We start from the raw sequence: 23,425 nt of genomic DNA, 5'->3' as shown, positions 1-23,425 counted from the left end.
AATCCCTGGTAAAAACAATCACTGAACCAAGGGCCCAAATCATTGAATGATTATTAACAAAGTTAAGATAATACCCATTTTATTATTATTATTTATATTTTCTTATACTGTATAATCTTTTTGAATTATTATTTATAGGCCTATTCTTCTGGTCGATTCTAGATCATACCAGGCTTATAGATACTTAAATAGCCTACAGATGAACAATAGGTCCCTACATATATTTAACATATGATAAATGACCAAAAATTATACACAGGATTAAGGTCGCTACACCAGCTATGGTAGTTAACGACTACTGACCAATGAGTTATTTCTAGAATATAGAATATTTGGCATTCATGTTTGTTGTCACTCCCTCTTTAACTTCAATATATGCAGAAACTAAAACTAACCATAACCCTGATTACATAACTTTAAATCACCCGATATATTTAGGAAGTAACATCAAAAATGACTGCCATATTTTATCACTAATAGGCAAGATTTGCTAAAGTAAGTTATGACGGGATTATAGTGATTTTTTAAAAATGATTGACGGGAAGCTTCTTGACTTTCTTTTGCTGTGATCTCATTTGGGTTTATATGGAGCTGGTTTCGTCTTCCATCTCCTTTTTAGATCATTCGTCGTTTCTTCAGATGTTTGCAATTCTCCTTACTGACCCATATTGTAGGTGAAGTGACAATTTTCTTAATGGCAACTGAGGATTCGACTAACCATGGACCTTATAATACAAGGCCCATGGGCTAATAGTCTAATAAGGAAATGAAATGAAATGAGGTTTAACGTCATACTGTTCTGCGTCCCAATAAGGAATATATGGCGGTTTTCATGTTCAATTCTGAGACGGCTTTTCTTCCTCCCTTTCCACCTTCTGTCATTTCTTCTATGCGATTAGCTTTCTTATAGTATGTTTAATTCAGCACATGCAGCATGTACTGCAATAAATTCTGGGAAAGCGTGTTGAGGCAATTTAAAGCATAGCTAGAAGCAAGAAAGATGGAGAGCAAGGCTATTCAAATGAGCAGGCCAATTCGTTCAGTTGCATATTGTTTAACTAAAACAATATTTACATGTAAATAATTCCGTATCCGTATCCTTATGAACTTACCAGCTGTCTGAAGAGGTCAATCGAAATAAAGGCAGTAAAGCTTTTAAAGCAGATTAAATAAAAAACAAAAAGATAGTTTGCCTGAGAACAAAACTCCAAAGCAGTTAACTTGTCTGAGCAGTCCATAAAGGGTGTTACATTTTGATTCTTTAATTAAGCAATGGGAGCACCAAGACATTAATTACCGATCAATCGCAGCAACCCATGAAGTAATAGTAATTATCAGAAATTATTAAAATATGGTAGACTTCTAGTTTTTCCTTGGCTAATATTTAAAAAATCAAGTAGGAGTAATCAATTAGATGACTGAGCTGTTCAAGTTATCGAAAAAATAGTTGAAAATCAATTAACTTTTTCCTCTTGGGTGATAGCTGTCAACAACCAATTGTGTATGTCGATCCAACATACAGACAGGGGTGTGGCGAGAACATCTAGTACACAACATTTTGATGGGCGTAAAAAATTGAAAAGAAAGAAGAAGAGAAGAAATGTTTAATTATATATAATATACCAATGTACAAAAATTAATAAGATGAAAATAATTATGATTAAGATGGATTATTAGAAGACATAATAATATATACATCCGATTTTCTATTTAAAATAGATATTTACAGGTTAGTAAATGAATGAAATAGTTAAAAAGTTACCATGGTGATTCTAATATTTTAGCTATTCTTAGTAAGGATGGATGGAGAAAGAAATAATTGGGGTTTAACGTCCACTCGATACAAACTATGTCATTTTGGGACTAACCAAACTTGCTTTTTATTAGCTCCGAAGTCCAAACAGAAATTACTAGTATGGTAAAGTCAATTTAATTTTTAGTTATAAATAAAACCCCACTTGAGTCTCATGAAAAATATTTTATTTAGAATTTCAAAACTTGAAAATGTGGCTAAAAGCTTTCGAGAAAAGTAACCAAGTATTTTTGGTTTTTGAATTATTATTTTTTCTCCAAGAAATAGGTAACGTATTCCGGAAGAACAGAAGTGGCCTAACAGGCAATTTTATAGTTATCAAATTATTCACAAAGTGTTCGAATACATAGTCCCAATCAACCAGTAATACAACAATTATGGTAACCAAGGGTAACTAAAAATGAGATTTGGTTTTTGATTGGCTCCAAATTGTGATAAAATAGTAACCAAGGGTAGCTATAATATTTTAGTTGACTCAAGGTAAATGAGAAGCAGTCGGTTAATATGTTAAATGCTTTCACTCACTGAGCATGTATAGTAGGTTGCAAATACAATACAAAATGTGAGCTGCTCCCACAAAACCAGGCTCTTGGTCATTTTTGTAAAAATTGAGCTGGCAGCATATTTGAATAGTCCACAGCCTAAGCTCTCCAAAAATGCAATTCTTTTTAAATTTGTTGTATTATCTGGAGTTGAGTTCGGCTCATTCACAGCAACAAGAAGGCATACAGTTTATAAAAAATTTTTGTGCCCGTAGTACAAAATGAAGTTGTGCGACAAGCGCCTGGTTTTGTGGGAGAGGGTCACAAATTCTTAAAAATGATCTCGAATATTTACAGTCTTATAAAATAGTGATTTGCTGAAAATGTGAGAATAGTGTTGTTTTTTTAAAAAAATAAAATAAAAGAGAACTACAATCAACATAAACTATTTGGAAGAATGCCAAACAAACCTAACAAAACATACATATATAGCAATTTCTTATTTTCAAAAGGTGCATGTCCCACTTCCACCCCACTCTATAGGTACTTTTCATTCGATGCTAGCCATACCCAAGCACCATGCACCAATTTTCTCCCCTTTTGCATCGATGCCAATATCTAGGAAATATTCCAAATTGTGTATTTCGTTGGGATTTTTTTTAAATTTTGCTAGGGGAGACACCATCTGCCCCTACCTTACAGGTACCTTTATCAAGCAATAATCAATAATGAATAACAACTATACATTTATAGTACATCCATGAGTAAAGTAATGGTTATTGTTACTTAAGTCTTAATTAATGTGATGTTTTGATTGTTAAAATGTTTTACTCATGGATGTAGCCTACTATAATTGTATGTTTGTTATTCATTAATGATCATGAGTAAAGTCATATTCAAAACAAAAATGGTTGTTGTTATAAGTCTTAATTAATGTGATGATTGTTAAATTGTTTTACTCATGAATGTACTATAAAGATACCTGTAAGAGTAGTGAAACGTTGCATGTAATAAACCAAGAAGTAGTAAATCCATAGAGTTGTGTTATTATGAACATTTTTGTTTCTTTTTAGAATGCAGCTACAGGATTTTCAGGATTGTTATACAAAAAAGTGCTGTGTTTTACATCAAAATAAAATTAAAGTAGTAATTAAAAACGCTGATCGCCATTTGAGATATTTTTAATCCCTTGCAAACTACAATATTATTAAATCTGATTCTCGAAAAGAAGTATCAGTCAAATAATGCTTCAATTCTATTTAGTATGATGAATTGATAAGTCAGCACCATCTGCAGATAATGTCAAAAAGCCAGTGCCACCTAAAGTTAGCCTTTTTTAATTTAATTGAATTCAAGCCAGCAGCTATTTTCTTTATTTTTTTTAACCAAGTGTTAAATAATCAATTTTAACCATGGTTTAAGAAGTGAAAAGTTAGATATTGGTGATCAGCGATTTTAAGAATTGATCATAAAGTGGTAATTAATAAATAAAACATTTTGAACATTTTGACAAATTACACAGAATAATATTGGAATGTTAATTATATGAATTCTAAAGAAATTCAATCATAACTTCAAAGTAGCACTTAAAAGTATATACAATAAAAAATATTTATTTTGGAAAATATTTCCGAAGCCTCTGTCAATTGCTGCCATCTTATAAAGGCAAAGAAATTGGTATAAATGATTTAGTTCTAAGAAAAAGGGTAATTTTGTTTCGGTATAATTCAACTGGATGAAGAATAAGATGAAGCTTTTTTGTGTTTTTTGGGCGAAATGAATTATTTATAAATGATAATGATCCAATCTGGGATGTAGCCCACTCAACTAAAAATTTGAAGTGGTCACCAATTTTAGGTTTCAGGGCATTGCCTCCATGCTAACCCTTTAGCACCTTGTCCGCCTGTAACTATGGGAGGGCTCCTTAGATACCCTCCTCTCGCCCCCCCCACCCTCCCAAGAGCTAATATACTGTCCTAGAACACAAAGAACTTTTCATGTATCTTGTGCGGTTTGAGGGTGTTCTAAGCAACAGTAGTATCAACTGCCTGTATCTAGGGTTCCTTTAACTTCGAGCCTCCCAAATTGAGCCCTGCATTTTAAACAACTGGCCCTGCAAGGAATTGTGATAATCAATATTTATATGTACCAAGAGCTAAAGGGTTAAGAATGCTAAAATAATGAGCATTTCAGCATTTTCTGAGGTCAATAGGTTTAGATCTACATCCCTAACTTACTAACTCACTATAACTATTAATATTATCAAAAATAAAATCAAACCTAATTATTCTAATATATATAAATATACTTTTCTGTCTTTCAATGTTCAAAAAAACATCTTTTTCATTTTTATACCTAAAAAAATTTCTGGACAAGTAAAAAATTACTTAATTTTTGTAAAATCTCAAATTCTATATAAATGTACCATTTTGTCTCTTAGTGTTAAATTTGATTTAATTTAGAAATGAAACTTCCCCAAATTTCAACATGTTTTGCACCGTTTAACAGCACATCATGTTAAATATAGGAAGAGGTTATTCATAAACACAGTAAATATAGGAAGAGGTTATTCATAAACACAGTATTTAGGGGGAGAGAGAAATGGGGGTTTAACGTCCACATGACACAAACTAGGTCATTTTAGGACTAACACATGGTTGAATAGAATTAGCGCGTAGGGGTCTTTAGCAGTGGGAGAAAACCCACGAGGTTGGTCAGGCGACCCTACTCCTTGTCACGTACAACCAGGGAATCGAAACCACGCCAGTTAACTCGATGCCAGACCTTATGATACAGCGCACACGTGCTAACCATTTGGCCATACAACCCCCCACAGTACTTACGAATAAAGATTATCTCGTCTGAGTTACGATTACGGTACTTCGTAAAAACTTTCGAAGCATCAATGACCTGAAGCTGTTTAAAGGCACTAAGGATTTTTGCTTGTTTATGATACATATGGTGGATGCTTGAATGCTAGTCTACATTGTCTCGAATTAACAGATTTTGAGAAAAGAATCGTGACGGAATTAAACACAATAAATATATTTCAGCTGTTAGGATTAGTTGAGATATTTTCTGATGTAACCAGTGCATGCATTGTAGCCCGAAATCTCCTTTTATACTTGATTTTTGGGGAATATAAAAAATTTAATTACGAAACTTTCAATCGAGTATCTCCATAGTGTCCCAATAAACAGTTGCCCTAAATCTAAATACTGTGGTTACAAATAAAATCTTCCTTGTACATGTAGGCCTATGTGCTCTAGAAATGCATCACATAAATAATTTCTCCAATTTCAACTTTATAATCCACTTGACTAATTTCTTTTTGTTTATATGGCAAGCTACAAGTCATGTGACAACCTCTCTGTCCAATCACAATGAACCTTACTGAAAATGATAAAAAGTCTTTCGAAAGGTCGGTAAGTTGATATTCATTAACAATGGCTTGATGCTCTCATGCCGTAAGTTTCTTCTCGTCTGTCGTTTTTATTGGATACGTACAGACGCATTGATTCGACCAACAGGCACATTCCTCCAAACAAGCTGAAGAATCCGGACAAAACACAGAAACCAAATGACCATGACAAGTAGTTTGAATCGGGTTGTGGTAACCATTGACGATCAATTTCTGCCTTCACACCAAATACAATGGTGCATATGGCGATCACCAATCCTGAAAAAATTAAAGAAACGTGGAATTTCAAACTTAGGATAACTTTAACTCGACACAAACTAGGTCATTTTGGGACTAACACATGGTTCAATTTTATTTCAATAATTTGTATGCTCGTAGGGTTTTTAGCAGTGGAAGGAAACCAAGAGGTTGGAAAATAAAATGAAATGGGGTTTAACGTCCTACTTTTCTGCTCCGACTGGGCTAATGAAGATGGGCATACACCACAAAGTGTGCTATGAGGGCAATTTTTCCTGGGCATCGACACTATGGCCTACTCTTATATCAAATTCCAACTGCCAAGGGATCTTTTAAGTGCTTGGCAATGTATACTCAGGACCTCGCTTTTTTTTGTCCCATCCAAATTACTACACAGCATATTTAGTGACCTTCAAAAATGATGTCATTAGCCCCCTCCCCCTTACAGCACTATATTTAATTTACCAAGGAAATGAAATGAAATGAAATGGAGTTTAACGTCCTACTGTTCTGCTCCTAACCTGGGCTAATGAAGACGGGCATACGCCATACAGTGTGCTATGAGGGAAATTTTGCCCGGACAGCGGCACTACGGCCTACTCTTATATCGAATTCCAACTGCCAAGGGATCTTTTACGTGCATTCCAATGTATACACGGGACCTCGGTTTTTCGTCTCATCCGAAGGACTAGACAGCTATCCTTGTCAGGCCCTCCGTCCTGCATCACTGACAAGGGGGAACCACGCCGGAAAATCTGGATGAACTTTCTCGGCCAATGCAGGGATCGAACACCCGACCTCCAGGCTAGCGAGCTAGCGTCTTACCCACTTAGCCACGTGATCCCCAATTTACCAAGGTGTCCCCTTGAACAATTTATAGGAGGTGGTGAACTTTAGATTATACGGGTTGCCATTGAGTCAATTAGTTAGGGGGGGTGGGGGGTTGGATGGCCGAATGGTAAGTGCGTGCTAGCTGTATCATAAGGTCTGTCATTGAGTCAGCTGGTGTGATTTTGATTCCCCGGCTGTAGGATCACCTGTCCAACCTTGGCGGTTTTCTCCCACTGTTAAAGACCCCTATGTGCAAGTGGATTATTGAAATAAAATTGAACCATGTTAGTCCCAAAATGAACTAGTTTGTGTCAAGTGGATGTTAAACCCCATCTCTCTCTCTCTCAATTAGTGCGGTTTTGATCCCAAGCTTCAACATGACAACTTGGAGTAGGTTTACCTGTTCAACCTCTTGGGTGCCTTGGTGGCTAAGTGTAAGACACAGGTTCGTTAGCTAGGAGGTCGGGTGATCGATTCTTGCATTGGCCGAGAAAGTTCATTGGGATTTTCTGACAAGGTTTCCCCTTGTCAGTGGTGTAGGACGGAGGTACTGACAAGGACAGCTGTCTAGTCAAGTGGGTGAGAGAAAAAACCGAGGTCCCATGTATACATTGGCAAGCACTTAAAAGATTCCTTGGCAGTTGGAATTCAATATAAGTGTAGGTAATAGTCTCGCTGCCCGGGCAAAACTGACTCACAGCACACTGTATGGCATATGCCCATCTTCATTAGTCAGATTGTACTGCAGAAAAGTAGGATGTCAAACCCCATTACATTTAATTTTATTGAAAACAAACAATACTGACCTGAAATGAAGTCCATCACCGTGGCAGCCATTACATAATTTTTGGCTTTCGCTAATGGACAACAATGGAGGAAATAGAATGCCACGAATAAAATGGTCACCATCATCAACAAAAATGTCAGGGTGAGCAAAACCTGGACGGCCAATAACCATGCTGAAATATATAAAAAACAACAACAAATTATAATTAAAGATACATTCTTTAAGATTTAGATAAAGAGCTGGCTATTTGTGCTATAATAAAATTAAAACACTAATCTGGAAATACTACTTCTGAATTTTATCAACATGCTACGTTTCAACGAATACCTGACAACTCATCCCAAAGACAACTCATCCCAATATAAGACAACTCATCCCAAGAAAGAAGACAACTCATCCCAAGATAAAAGACAACTCATTCCAACTTAGTTTTGTTTGGTTTAATACATGAGTCGAGATATCAACAATTTTTTAATAATACGTTTTATTACATCAACACATACATTTATCTGTTGTTTTTTTTCTTCATTTTCTTAATAAGTTTTTTCTTCAGTCAGTTAGTCTGTCAGTTTGTCCCTCAATAGATTCCTATACATCTTTTTAATAACTGGTTGTTGCTAACAGTTTGGTTTCTATAAGAATTCCACAGTTGGAACAGCTTCAACTGCGTGGATTTTTATAACAAAATCAGATTGGTCTGAGTTTTCTTCGAAGAAAGCAATTGTATTAACACAAATATAACTAGCACTTACATTTGTTGGGATGAGTTGTCTTATATCTCGACCCATGTTTTAAGGTTGGGATGAGTTGTCTTCTAACTTGGGATGAGTTGTCTTATATTGGGATGAGTTGTCTTATATTGGGATGAGTTGTCTGTATACCGTTTCAATTCAGAAATGGTACAAATGTCAAATCTATTTTATGCTGGCTGTGCAGGTTATATTATAATGTAAACCCATGGTGACTCAGTGAATAAGGCTCTAGCTCACTAACCAGTTGGTTTAGGAATCTATCTAGGTATTGGTCGAGAAAGTTCCCTGGGACTTTCCAGTGTGGTTCCCACTTGTCAGTGGTGCTGGACCGAGGACATGGCAAGGAAAGTGTCTAGTCCATTGGATGGAATGCAAAACCAGTTTCATGTACACGTTGGTGTGACCAAAAAAGAACCCTTGGCAATTGGAATTTGAAATAAGATTAGGCCATGGTGCCGCTGTCAAGGCAAAATGTCCCTCATATCACACCACATGATGTATGCCTGTCTTCATTAGTCTGGTTGGTACTGAAAAGTGGGGCATTAATTGTTAAACCCCATTTCATTCCATTTCACAAACATAAACTAAAGCCCAACAATTTTACCGTGTCATTTTCCACATATGTCATATAAATTTGTGGTTTGGAAACTGCCTTTTTAAAAATTTATTTAAAATATATTTTTCGAGATACCCTTTAACAAATAATATTTATGGGCATTTTCTTATGATGATATAAATACTATTTATATAACATGAAATAATAATTATGGAAGCCATCTTGAATAATTAGTTTTTTTTCTTAAAATCTCATATCGCGTTCAAAGAAAACCGACAATTTACACCTGTACCAGGTTAATTAATAAAAGCGCACCTGATGAAAACTTCAAAAACAGCTCTTTGACAGTTGATACTTACGTGGATTCAGGTATGACCAGATTGGTCTGTATTCAAATGAGAAAATCCACCAGCAACCTTGATATCTTTTTCCCAGGTAATCTTTGTAATACGTCCAATTGTCGAAACAAGCCTCCCAAAGGCCCATTTTGACAAATTCCCTGGATCGATCCTGGAACGACTCGATCCAGTTCGGCGTCGCAAAGGCCACCAAGAGACATATGAATGCAAGGATCGTAAAAATAAGTCCAAAAATTCCTACTAAGGTTTTTCTTAACGCCATTTTGAAACAGATAGTTTAGGCGTTTGTAATCTTAAAATAGGTGAGATAGTTTTGATTTTCCAGTACGACAGGTAAAACTCCATTCAGGACAAAGACTTGTATATTCGAGACTAGATTGGTGACACATTCTGGACCAGTCGACTTTTCTTGAGCAGGTAACAGTTTACCTTGATAACAACATAACAACATAACTGTGTCATCCGTTGAATAATGCACGAAAGCTCGTTACGATGTTCGTGGGATAAAAATTACAGGAACTAATTCATAGTTAGGTTTAACGATCAATATATAGGCTTCTGGGATGATTTGACAATGAAATGAAATGGGGTCTAATTTAACGTTCTACGGTACTGTTCAGCTCCGACAGGGCTAACGAAGAGGGGCATAAGCCATACCGTACAGTGAGCTATTGTGCCCGGACAACAGTTGGATTCCAACTGTCAAGGGTGTGAACACAAAGGAGAACACAGGACTCTCGGGTTTTCGTCCCATCCGATCGACTAAACGCTGTTCCTAATTGCCATACAGTGTGCCATGAGGGAATATTTGCCCGGTCAGCCGCGCTACAGCCTGCTCTTATATCGAGTTCCAACTGCCAAGGTTTATATTCCGTGAACGCCAATGTATACACGGGACTTCGTTTTTGTCCCATTCGAACGACTATATGTTGTCCCCTGCCAGGCCCTCTGTCCTACAACATTGACAAGTGGCTACTATGATAATTAACAATGATTATAGTCAAACCGTAAAGTAACGTTAATAAAACCCATCTTATATGATTGCAAATAAAATGCACCGAAGGATTCGCAGTGGCTCAATTGGTGAGTTGGCTCACTAACAACGAGGTAAGTCGTTGGTTTCCCCGGATGCAGGCTATGGTCGTTGGAATAGGAAATGAAGTAAAATGAAATGGGGTTTAACGTCCTACTGTTCTGCTCCGACTGGGATAATGAAGACGGGCTTACGCCAAACAATGTGTATGAGGGATATTTTGCCCGGACACCGGCGCTACGACCTACTCTTATATCGAATTCTAACTGCCAAGGGATATGTTACGTGCACGCCAATGTGTACACGGGATCTCGTTTTTCCTCCCATCCGAACGACTAGACAGCTGTCCTTGCCAGGCCCTCGTGAAACCACGCCTCCAATTTTTCTGCACCAATCGAACTAATGAAAAAAGACAAACATGCAGTATGCTGTGGGATAAATTCTACCCGGACAGAGGCGTTTCCGCCTACTCTTTACCGAATTCCAACTGCCAGGAGTTCCTTTATCTGCACGCCACCGTGTACACGGGGCCTCGTTTTTTTGTCCTATCCGAGCGACTAGGCGCCGTTCCTGTGCAAATCTCCCATTCTGCTCTACTGGTGCACAACATTACGTTAAACCACATTTCATGTTATGCAGAATATACACATCTTGGAATACGTAACGGTATTATGCAATACACATTAATAATGTTGTACATTCAGGAAATATACATCCTTAATAAACAGAACGGAATGCACATCTTCAATAAACCGAACGGAATATACATCCTTAATAAACAGAACGAGGTATACATCTTCAATAAGCCTAACATAATATGCATCTTTAATAAACCAAACGGAATAAACATCTGTAATAAACAAAGCGGAATATACATCTTCAATAAACCGAACGGAATACACATCTTCAATAAACCGAACGGAATACACATCAGGGACCTTTCGCATCGGTACGAAAACGAATACGAAAACGAAAACGTCATCGATTCGTGTGTACTTGTGACGTCAATCCGTAATGAGTGTTCGGCCAGTGAAAAACGTTACGCGTATGGAGCTGGATTTACGTAGGTATGCAAACGAATATGTTTCTTGTCTCATATATATTGAATTTTCCACCATTTTTCGAGGCTTTATGTATATTGTTCATTTTTTAGAGTTCGTAGAATGTGCTCAACAGCAATATTCCTCTTGATTTGTTGTACATCTGCCAAAAAATCGATTGAAAACTTTGCCTTGACCGAGAAGTTCATGAAGTGGAAATCAACGCCATCTAGCTATTATCGTACGTCGGATTGCGAAACCGCGTGTAAGAGGATACGAAAACGAAAACGAACATATGTTCGTTTTGGTGTTCGTTTTCGTACCGATGCGAAAGGTCCCTATCTTCAATAAACCGAACGGAATACACATCTTTAATAAACAAAACGGAATACATAGAGAATCTCCTACCAGTCTTATATCAAAAAAGACGAGTAGGAGATTTTATTTATCACCCAATCCCTTCTTACGTCCACAAATAGATAAATATAATTCTTTGCTGTAGATTTCACTTTTACTGAACATTATGGCGTAGTGATACATCATTTTGTGACAGCAATTCAACCATTGCAAAGTCCTTTATATTGACCCAGTGTTTCCATCAAGGTCAATTGAATAACAATAGTTCATATTTAATTTTTAAAAAATGTTACTTTTAATAAGAAATGAACTGTTCTTTGAAAATAATAAAAAGTAGTTCCTTTTCAACTGACCAAGGAGATATCGCAGTAGATTATGAAATATATCACACAAGCGATATCTACTGTAGAATGTATTATTGGGTGATAAACATCTTTAATAAACAAAACGGAAAATACATCTTTAATAAGCCGACCGGAATATACATCTTTAAAAACAAAACGGAATATATATCTTTAATAAACAAAGTGGAATATATATCTTTAATAAACAAAGTGGAATATACATCTTCAATAAACAGAACGGAATGGGAAATGAAGTAAAATGAAATGGGGTTTAAAGGACAATATTGGTGCCAGTCATTATCACATATGTGATAGAACTGGTTAAACACGTTCCAAATATTATTTTTTCACAGAGATCATTGCTACGATAGATGAGTAATCAATGTTTCAACAATAGGAAGTGACGAACGCAAAAGGGAAACACGAGTTATCCCTCTATAAAACTGGCTGAAGTGACGGGTGATAACAGATACATGGGCGAATTTCTGCTCACTAAAAATTCCTTCGAAGATAAAAAGTTGTTATATGAGACTGTAAGAGTATATCTGACAATTCAAAAAGGTAATTGAATGTCATTAGATAAGAGAACACGAGAAAAATAGAAACAGTTCGTACATTCACGGGTGTTTATTCATTCTATACTTATAAAAACATGGTAATGCACGGACTTTTTCTATTTTTCTTTCGTGTTCTCTTATCCAGTGACAGTCAATTTTGTTTATGAATTGTCAGATATCCTTTCACAGTCCCATACAACAACTTTTGGTCTTCGAAGGAATTATTAGTTAGCACGCGTGTGCTGTATCACGAGGTCTGTCATTGAGTCAACTGTACGTGACAAGGAGTAGGGTTGCCTGTCCAACCTCGTGGGTTTTCTCCGGGGCCCCGGTTTCCACCCACTGATAAAGTCCCCTACGCGCAAGCGAATTATTGAAATAAAATTAAACCATGTGTTAGTCCCGAAATGACCTAGTCTGTGTCGAGTGGACGTTAAACCCCATTTCTCTCTCTCTCTCCTACATCACTGGCATTAGATATCCGTTGGAACTAGGCGGTTTATCTCCTTTGATGAAATTAAATCTAACTGATCCGCAACCTTCATGACAAACACGGACATTCCAGAAATATTTTAGTCTGTATGGATGTCACGTGGTAAGTGCGGTGCGGTTCCTGGTTTCTAAAGGACATTCTTTGTTTGGCACCTTTATGGCCCATATAAGCCCATCATAACATCAACTCGTCAGAAAATAACCACTTTAGCAGATTTTTAAATACTTTTGGGGTAAATACTTTCAAGTTTCGTACGGGTAGATACATGTATAAAAGGAAAAATGAAATGAAATGGGGTTTAATGTCCTACTGTTCTACTCCGAGTGGGATATAAAGAAGACGGCCATACGTTATATACAGTGTGCTCTGAGGGAAATTTTTCCCGGGCAGCGGCACAGCTAGTGGCCTACTCTTATAACGAATTCCAAATGTCCGTGTCATGCGATAAAAAAGGCAGAGAAGGGAAAATCCGTCCCAGTTCACCCCCTCTGTGAATTACAAAGACAAGATTCATCGTGACATCATTCTCAAGGTATTTATTATTTGAATGATTATCCAGCCCTTTCATTCAAAATTCTATTCGAATGCAATACACAAAGTGAGACTCATTACGCGAGTCACTGTTAATTTTCCTTATTGTCTCTTATTAAAAAAAAAGTCTTTTAAATTTTTAAAGTAGATTTGTAAATTCAGAATCATAAAATAAATTAAATAAATAAGTATAAACCATGATAATTTGTGATCCATGTTTTAATTCTATAACAAATGAAATTAATATCTTATCACCTGTCACCCCTCCACACCTATCTGTAATAGACTTGTCCTTCTTCAGGTGAAAACAGTAATTTCAAAATGGCGACGCAAACGTTTTACCGTTTGGCGTTTTTCTGTGCTATCGTTGCGTTTGTGTTGATGTTTGTTGCCTTCGCTAGTCCATATTGGTACAAATCTTGGACCAGAGTTCACAGCCCATTTTCGAATATTGGTCTATGGCACATCTGTTTGGCGGGCTATGTGATGCCAGGGGACCCGAACATGAAAACTTATGTCGGCTGTTGGTGGATTCATTCGTCGGAATTTGATGGAGTAAAGACATATTTTATGCCCTGTAAGTTGGTATCATTTATAAAAATGTAAAATATATTTTGATAATTTTAAAATATAAATGAATAAGGGTCGGGGTGAAGGTAAGCAGTTTGAAATTGACCATATATAACAACTGATTTTTGGTGACTCAGATTTCGAGTTATTTGTATTCAAGAAAGATAACTCCGTTGATAAGTTTGTTTTAATTAATCATAATAATTATCTATTTAACTGTCAAAGGATTATATTCGAACGATAATATTGCTGCCAGGTTGCGGGTCACATTGCAGTGGTTCTTAGGTGATAACTATATCCACCTACACACAACAATAAAGCTCATAATTTTACAAGCTGTTTGATATCCTACATCTCTGTACCCCTTGGCTAATGAAGACACTTTTATGAGAGTTACATATATTATGATCTGGCTACCATGTATAGCTGGGCAGTGGTTCTTTTTGAGAAACCAGGAAGTCCAAAATTTGGTCTGTCACATCCTACATTTCTGTACCAATCAGGCCAATGAATATGGGCAAACGCCATGAGGGAAATTTTGCATGAACAGCAGTTTTTCAACATAATCTTCATCAAATTCAAACCACAAAGGGTTCTTTTACGTGCACACCAACATGTACACAAGACTTAGATTTTTCATCCCATCTAATTGACTCGGGGCTGTTCCTTACCTGACTGAAGAGTAGAACCTCGTAGAATATCATGCAGAACTTTTTACTTGTCAGCACCACAGTCAAATACCAGCTGTCTAGTTGTTCGGATGGGATAGAAAATTGAGGTCCCTTCCTCCCTAATTCCATGTCAAAGAACCCTTGGCAGTTGGAATTCGATATGAGGGAAGTATTGCAGGAATATCAGTTTTTCTACATAATCTTCATCGATTTCAAACCGCAAAGGGTTCTTTTACATGCACACCAACAGGTACACAAGAAATTGATTTTTCATCCCATCCAACTGACTAGGTGGTGTTCCTTACCTGGCTCTCCGTCACACACCACTGAAGGGTAGAAACCTCAGGGAATATTATGCAGAACTTTTTACTTGTCAGCACCACAGTCAAATACTAGGCCCACAGCTGTCTAGTCGTTTGGATGGGATAGAAAATCGAGGTCCCTTCTTTCCATGGAAAAGAACCCTTGGTAGTCGGAATTTGATATTAGAGTAGGCCGTAGTGCTGTCCGGGCAACATTTCCCCTTAACACACTGCATGTTGAATGCCCATCTTCATTAGCCCAGTCAGTGCAGATAGGTAGGACGTTAAACCCTATTTCATTTCATTTCATTTTTATATTTACAGCATGGATAATTTACTTATTTGTTATATTTTTTTATTTTATATTTACAGCATGGATGGTTTACTTATTTGTTATATTTATATATTTACAGCATGGATGGTTTACTTATTTGTTATATTTGTATTTTTATTTGTTATATTTGTATATTTACAGCATGGTTTATGGGTATACAGGCGTTGTCTATTTTTACTCTGATACTTGATGGTTTATCTATTCTATTTCTCGTGGTATATCTCTCGGATCGTTTATATGAGAAATTATTTGAAAAGAAGAGATCACTAATGTATTTTGTAGCCAGTTTTACCTTACTACTAGCATGTAAGTCATTTACATATTTATGGTCCAAGAACTAAGCCCCAGACGCTACTCATCTGTTTGTTGTTATTCTCATTGCCTAGGTGACGCTCTTGAAAATAGCGTAAGGCTTCACTAATTGATAAACGATTGACATGGAACTCAACGTGCTTGTTCCTTGAACAATTCAGGGGGGTTGGATGACCGAATGGTAAGCACGTGCGTGCTGTATCATAAGGCCTGTCATTGAGTCAACTGGCGTGGTTTCGAATCCCCGGTTGTACGTGACAAGGATTAGGGTCGCCTGTCCAACCTCGTGGATTTTCTCCGGGTCCTCCAGTTTCCTCCCACTGCTAAAGACCCCTACACGCAAGCGAATTATTGAAATAAAATTGAACCATTTGTTAGTCCCGAAATGACCTAGTTTGTGTCGAGTGGACGTTAAACCCCATTTCTCTCTCTCTCTCTCCTTGAACAATTCCGCATCTATTGACGGAATTTGATTTTTGATATGAGGTCACAATTCCAAGCAATCTGATTAAAACACAGATCCTGTTTTATTTCGTTTTTTTACATTTCAAAATGGGGTTTTGGATGCCCAAATGATTAGCACGTGCGCTCTATATCATAAGGTCTGTCATTGAGTCAACTGGCATGGTTTTGATTCCCCAGATGTACATGACAAGGAATAGGGTCGTCTGTCCAACCTTGTGGGTTTTCTCTGGGAGAGAGAGAGAGAGAGAAAAATGGGGTTTAACGTCCACTCGACACAAACTAGGTCATTTCGGAACTAACATATGGTTTAATTTTTAAATTTCAATAATGTGCTTGCTCGTAGGGGTCTTTAACAGTAGGAGGAAACCGGAGGACCCGGAGAAAACCCAAGAGGTTGGACAGGCGAACCTACTCCTTGTCACGTACAACCGGGATTCAAAACCAAGCCAGTTGACTCAATGACAGACCTTAAGATGATTAATGCAGAGTCCACTGATCTAATTTTCTTCTTTTCTTTTTCAGCGTTATTGGTGTTTTTGATAGCATTGGTGTTTGCTGAAATGTGTAACGATCCAAAATGGATGCCCAGACCCTGGATGAATTACTTGTCTTGGGGTTACGGATTCTGTGTGCTATCCGGGTTCTTCAACGCTTTTGGTGGCATGTTTTCATTTGTCAACGCCCTCATATTTAAAGATAAGGAAAAAAATTACGCAGACAATCCTGATCGAGTCAATTCTAGAGAAAATAAACTTCGAGCTAAGGAGATGGAAGCTGCCAGAGAACGAGAGATTGCCCAGGAGATGGCGATGGCCAGAGATCAGGAGATGCAGAGAAGAAGTGGGGATAGTAGCAATTACAGATATCCTGCACAGGAACAGACTAAACAGACTAAAGTTGGAGAGTCATTTGTTTAATACAAAAGGTTTGTTTTAACAGTTTCAATTGAATGATTGTTTGATCATTTTGATTAAAATTGATGCATGGAACAAAATGATAAAACTGACGCATGGAGCAAGATAGATACAGAATGGAACAAAATTTATACACCACACATCATGGAATAAAATATATGCACCATACATTTACATTATGGAACAAAATTGATACACCAAACAGGATGGAACAAATTTGATACAAAATTGATACCTCATTAAACAAAATTTATACACCACACATCATGGAATAAAATTGATAGAAATTGTCTTTTGATTGACAGCAATTTTATTTAAACCAGTTTCCTTAAAATCAGAAGTTAATGGCTTCTAAACTGCTCTTTTATTATGAAAGATGGCCATTTGTATTTAAAATGTTGGATTTCATCAAGTAATACCATATTCCTGAAGCAATGGCCCAAGAAATCCCTCTCTGGCCATTGCTGGATTGGCTTCTGATACTTGAGCCTTTGAGGGAGTGTGTCTGTTCTTCCCATTCAATCAAATATATCCCAAGTACAGCAACATGACAGCCCTTCGTTTACTCTGAGGTGTTTGGAACAGAAATTTGCTTTCATTACAGTAGTGTTAAGTGTGATTTTCTCGAATCAAACGAAACACTGCAAGGAGTATGAGTAATACTGGTAAATGCATGACAAACTAATCAAGTTACCATTTGTTTGAAGCCAAATTTGTATTAATATTTTTTCCTTTTATACTTGTATGAATATAATAGTAATCTTTTCAATTTTACATTTTTTTTCACTTTCAGAAGAATTTGATCCCTGAATATTAGAGGGAAGAATAATGAAGTATTTAGCAATTTATTCAAATTTTGACTATTTGAATTTAAAATATTTGTACATAAACTAAAAACATTCCATATTTTGAAATAGGCTTCATCAACATCCGTGTCATAATATTTTTAACTGTATATATTTAAGTCCCCTTCATATCATTATAGTAAAGACTATATACTGATGCTGTTTTAGAAGTAATTTTTTACCAGAGCTGTTTAGTTGCCACTCAATGTCCTACTGGTATTAAAATGTCCAATCAGTTAGTGTGTCTTCTTGACAAATGAAATAGCTTGTAAAATATTTTACTTAAAATGATCCTTTGGATTTTGTTAAAAATTAAGTGCTAATTTGATTTAGTTATGTGTTGGTTTGCTTTTCAAAATGTGTACACAATCTGCATATGTTTAAATTTTAAGGTCCTTAGTAAGCCAACAGTTGAGAGTTTACGCACAAAACTAAACTGGGGGGGTTGGATGGCTGAATGGTTAGCGTGCGCGCGCTGTATCATAAAGTCTGTCATTGAGTCGACTGGCGTGGTTTCGAATCCCCGGTTGTACGTGACAAGGAGTAGGGTCGCCTGTCCAACCTCGTGGGTTTTCTCCAGGTCCTCCGGTTTCCTCCCACAGCTAAAGACCCCTACGCACAAGCGAATTATAGAAATCAAAAAATTAAACCATATGTTAGTCCTGAAATGACCTAGTTTGTGTCAAGTGGACGTTAAACCCCATTTCTCTCTCTCTCTCTCTCTCTCTCTCTCTCACAAAACTAAACTAAAAGTAGTTAAATAAGAGAGAGAGAAATGGGGTTTAACATCCACTCGACACAAACTAAGCAAATTATTGAAATAAAATTGAACCATATTTTAGTCTCTAAATGACCTGGATTGTGTCATGTGGATGTCAAAACCTCACTTCTCTCTTTCTCAGCATTATAGTCTACGCATGTAAGCATAGAAATAGACATTTTGTCTCAAAATGTGGTTTCGAATCCCCGGTTGTACGTGACAAGGAGTAGGGTCGCCTGTCCAACCTCGTGGGTTTTCTCCGGGTCCTCCGGTTTCCTCCCACTGCTAAAGACCCCTACGCGCAAGCGAATTGTTGAAATAAAGTTAAACCATATGTTAGTCCCGAAATGACCTAGTTTGTGTCGAGTGGACGTTAAACCCCATTTCTCTCTCTCTCTCTTGTCTCAAAATTACCAAAATATTGTGTTGATGAGACCGTTGACTCCATCTGTTCCATTCCATTCAAATTGATTGGTTCTCTGGTAGAAACCAGATGGTTGGGTCTTACAATTTCCACCCACTGCTAAAGACCTCTACGCGCAAGCGAATTATTGAAATTATAATAATATTGAACTATTTGTTAGTCCTGAAATGACCTAGTTTGTATTGAGTGGATGTTGAATCCCATTTCTCTCTCTCTCTGGTAGAAATTGAATTAATGATTGTTTTAAATGCTTGCCATACATTAGTAAATTATGTAATGTATATATATTCAGATAGCTTTGATTATAGATTTAAATAGTTTTTGATAGCTTTCAAAAAAAAAATATCTCATAATGTAAAGAATATGAGGTAAAAGGTTTTCTTTTAGTGACAGAATGAAATTTATATTGCTTCCAGGGTTGAATATTAATTGTTTTAGATCTTAAACTGCTTCAGGCCCGTAACTTGGGGGGACTTCTGCAAAAAGTTTCGCCCCCAATCCCCCCTATGAAAAATTGTTGACCATATAAACAATTGTCCGTCAATTTTACAGCACCCCCTGAGAACACTTTCCGCCCCCCCCCTCGTTGCTCTGAGCCAGGTATGTCCCTGCAGGGCTTGTGTACTGGCATCCAATGCTGATTTTACTAGGTTAATATTCAAATGCTATTGGATTCAATTGATGTAATAAATTTTTGAAATGGCTAGAAATTTTAAAAGTGAAAGCCCTGGTTGTATTGGCATATTGATTCCTTATTTTACAGAATGTGGCTGTAATGATTAAAATGTATATAATATATTTTTTTAAACAATAATTAGAAAATATGACCTGTGACAGCAAAATGAGTCAAAATCTAAACTTTTGCCTGCTAAAAGACCATACTAAATCTAGGCTGCCTGTCTACAGTTAGCTCCGTTTGAGAACAGACACTAAGCTAGTTGACTGACATTTTAAGTCATAAATGGACGATTTTAGTCAAAAACACTATAGTTTGAGAATTTTGTGAAGTGGTTATTCCACACCCATTCAATAAAACTGAAAATGTGTCTTTGTTCTTTGTGCATATGACAGATATGAAACGGAATAGAACTACATTACAAAATAGCACACTAAATTTTGGATATGGCGGCCGTTCAGGGCAGAGATCTATTCTCGAAGTATGAAGTAAATTGATCTCGGTGTGCAGAATGGTAAAAGACTTGCGACTCATTCTGCTGTAACAGTCAAATATAGGTCTCTATAATAACAAGTTGTATAATCTCTAGATTTTAATCATCTGTATATATTGTAAATCATTTTATAAAATCATTTTATAATAAATCTTACATTAAAAAATTTGTGTGTTAAGTTAATGAATAATCCCTTGTCGGTGGGGTAAGACAGGGAGAGTCTGGCAAGAATAAGGGTATGGTCAAATCAGGATGGAAGACTGTTGGAAGATGTATTTCTGGACAAGCGAGACTTAGTCTCGACTATCTATTTTATCGCAAAATCTTAAAATTTCATGAGTGTTCTAATCCATTTAAATCTCTACCATCCAATGGTCTTGAGAATTGATTATGGGCTTATCATGTTAATAAATGTCTAAATGATAGCTTAGATTACATTTGAAGCCCAACAATTATTTCAAATAATGGTACGGGCAATTTGCCAAGCATACATTATTTATACTAGTTGAAATATTGGACCCCCTTGACGTATTTGATTGAAATGCAAGAGCTGGATAGTGTCTGTATTTTAAGTTGTTTATTGGTCTCGTGCAAGACATTGCGTAATATATAGATATAGCACATGTACTAATGCCCATACCAACAGGATTCAATTTGGTAGGGAAAAATCAAGTACACATGACAGGGTATGCTGAAACCAGATTAAATTCAATGACTAGAACTATGAAACAAAACTTCAATAAAATATGCTTTTATTTCTATGGAAGTAAATTTAAAACAGATCTCAATTATAGAAATACAGTGCAACAATTTACACAAACAACCATATTATGTAAAATGCTAATTCAACTATATTATGTAAAATGCTAATTCATGGCAGGAAACTACAATCATTTTCACATAAATCAGTTTCTTATTTTTTAATATACATTTAAAAAAAATATCAGTAGAATTGTATATGAGAACAATAACCCACATAACAAAATATTCTGTTCATTATTATTACATACTAAGGTCATGATAGCTGTTTTAACAGCTAGCTCCTACAGAATGTATCTTTAAAATAATGAATATATTTAAAATTACTTCATTCAGTGCATAGTTTTGACCGTTTACGTAGATCTATTAAAACTTTTGCTTATTATTTCTTCCGGATGATTGCTCTTTCCAAAAATCTCATGGAGATTGCAAAGAAAGTTAATTCTGGACGGGAATCGATGGAAGTCTATTGTGAAGGCACTATGTTTCACTGGAAAGGATGATGAAAGGGAGTTTATTTATCAACTGGGATAATGAGCTGATGAGGGTAATTTTTACACCTTAAAAATTTATCTTGCTAGTTGGAAGACATTTTGATAACATATAAAATAAAAGCAATAAAATAAATTTCTAGAAAAATTCATAATATTAAAAATCTCTTTAAATGGAAGATCTGTTGAAACAGATATTATTTTTCACGCCATTCACTAACCATAAATACTCCTTTATACTGAAATATGATGAGACAATAAGCTAAAATATCCAATTTCTCATGGCTTAATAGTAATTAAAATACAGTTGTGACGTCACCCTTTGATGTTGGCGTACCATTATTTCAAATAATCGTACGGGCAACTTGCCAATAGTACTTTATTCAAACCAGTGAGATATTGGACTAATGTGACGTAAAAGCTCGTGCTGAATGTCAGTATTTTAAGATTTTAGTAAAAGTCATTTGTTGATAAGTGAACAGTATCAACTTTACAGTGTATACATACAAAATGTTGATCATACTTTTAAAACAATCTTAATATACACGAATAATAAACAATCACATTTTCGCACAGTTTCTATAAAACAGATTTACTGGTAAATGCAGTTTGAATTTCAATAAATTTTATAAATTGGCTATAAAATATTTATATATAAAGTTCAAAACATGTATTTTAAAATAAAGATACATAAATCATTATTATGCTTAACAAAATCTCGAACAGTTTGAATTTCAATAAACCTGATAAAAAGGCTATATAAAACTTAGAACTTGTACTTTAAAATATAAATACATATCATTATTATGCTTTACAAAATCTCAAAACATGGGACTAAAATATATAAATCTACAGATTACAAATTTGTAGAACTGGATGGAAGCAAACAGGTGGATTTCCACAGATATCAAGATAGGTTGCCAGGCAACGAAACATTCAATATACAACCTTATTTCATTATGGGTGCATAAAAACTAACATATTATTTATGTAGATAAAATTGATCAAATTTTGTATTATAAGGCTAAAAATATTATTCATATATGTTCGTGTTATACTTGTGGAAAGGATATGTTGACATAATCACTTGCATTATTTTAAAAAAAAATTAAAGCTTTCCGGTGACCTTTAAATTGTACTGTTTATCAAAATTATGTAGTACATGTATGGTTCTACATTTGTATAAATCATCATGGACGCAAGAGGATGGATTTCAACCGAAATTTGTGTTAAAACTATCATACAATGTATCAAATTAACATTTTATTCTATCATTAAAATCATCATGGAAGTAGAACTTCAGATTTCATCATACTAATTAAACAAATTATCATACTCGGAATCATTATCACACCCTGTAATATGACAAATCATCATACTCTGTAATATGACAAATTACCAGACACTGCATTATGATAAATGATCAGACTCTGTACTATGACAAATCATAATTCTTTGTATTATGATAATTATCAGATTCTGTAACAAGACATTTTGTCAGACTCTTATGACAAATTATCAGACTCTGTATTATGACAAATTTAAAGACTTACAAATGATTGAAATATACATTATAATTCGAGGGAAACAGTAAATCTTTCTTCTTAGTAAATTATATATGAATTGGTATAAAAAGCAGTGCATAATATAACAAAATTAGTATATAAGACATCCATAGATGAAAAATAATTTAATATATTGAAAGCATGTATATAAAAATATATAGACAAAAACTATGTAGGTTCTCTGATATATTTTGAAGAATAAGATTTAAGTGTACTTCCGACTGGTATCAATCCAATGAAATATCATACTT

At 35.6% G+C, this 23,425-nt stretch overlaps 2 protein-coding genes across 2 annotated transcripts; one reads left to right on the top strand and one right to left on the bottom strand.

Moving 5' to 3' along the window:
- Positions 1-1,590: 1,590 nt before the first annotated feature.
- Positions 1,591-9,536, bottom strand: LOC126825038 (uncharacterized). The gene is made up of 3 exons (XM_050554460.2): positions 9,239-9,536; positions 7,591-7,743; positions 1,591-5,974 (listed from the first exon to the last, which is right to left on the bottom strand). Exons 1-3 carry the CDS (start codon positions 9,498-9,500, stop codon positions 5,736-5,738), a joined length of 654 nt encoding a protein of 217 aa, XP_050410417.1. The 5' UTR covers positions 9,501-9,536; the 3' UTR covers positions 1,591-5,735.
- Positions 9,537-13,885: 4,349 nt separating this feature from the next.
- On the top strand, positions 13,886-20,525 carry LOC126824986 (uncharacterized). The gene is made up of 4 exons (XM_050554431.2): positions 13,886-14,170; positions 15,612-15,776; positions 16,770-17,172; positions 17,955-20,525. The coding sequence occupies exons 1-3, from the start codon at positions 13,915-13,917 to the stop codon at positions 17,162-17,164; spliced, it is 816 nt and encodes a 271-aa protein (XP_050410388.1). The 5' UTR covers positions 13,886-13,914; the 3' UTR covers positions 17,165-17,172; positions 17,955-20,525.
- The last annotated feature ends 2,900 nt before the right edge of the window (positions 20,526-23,425 follow it).

The sequence above is a fragment of the Patella vulgata genome, chromosome 1 (genome assembly GCF_932274485.2).
Source record: "Patella vulgata chromosome 1, xgPatVulg1.2, whole genome shotgun sequence".
Classification (NCBI taxonomy): Eukaryota; Metazoa; Mollusca; class Gastropoda; family Patellidae; genus Patella; species Patella vulgata.
The sequence above is the reverse complement of the archived record's forward strand: the minus strand, read 5'-3'. Positions and strand labels throughout refer to the sequence as shown.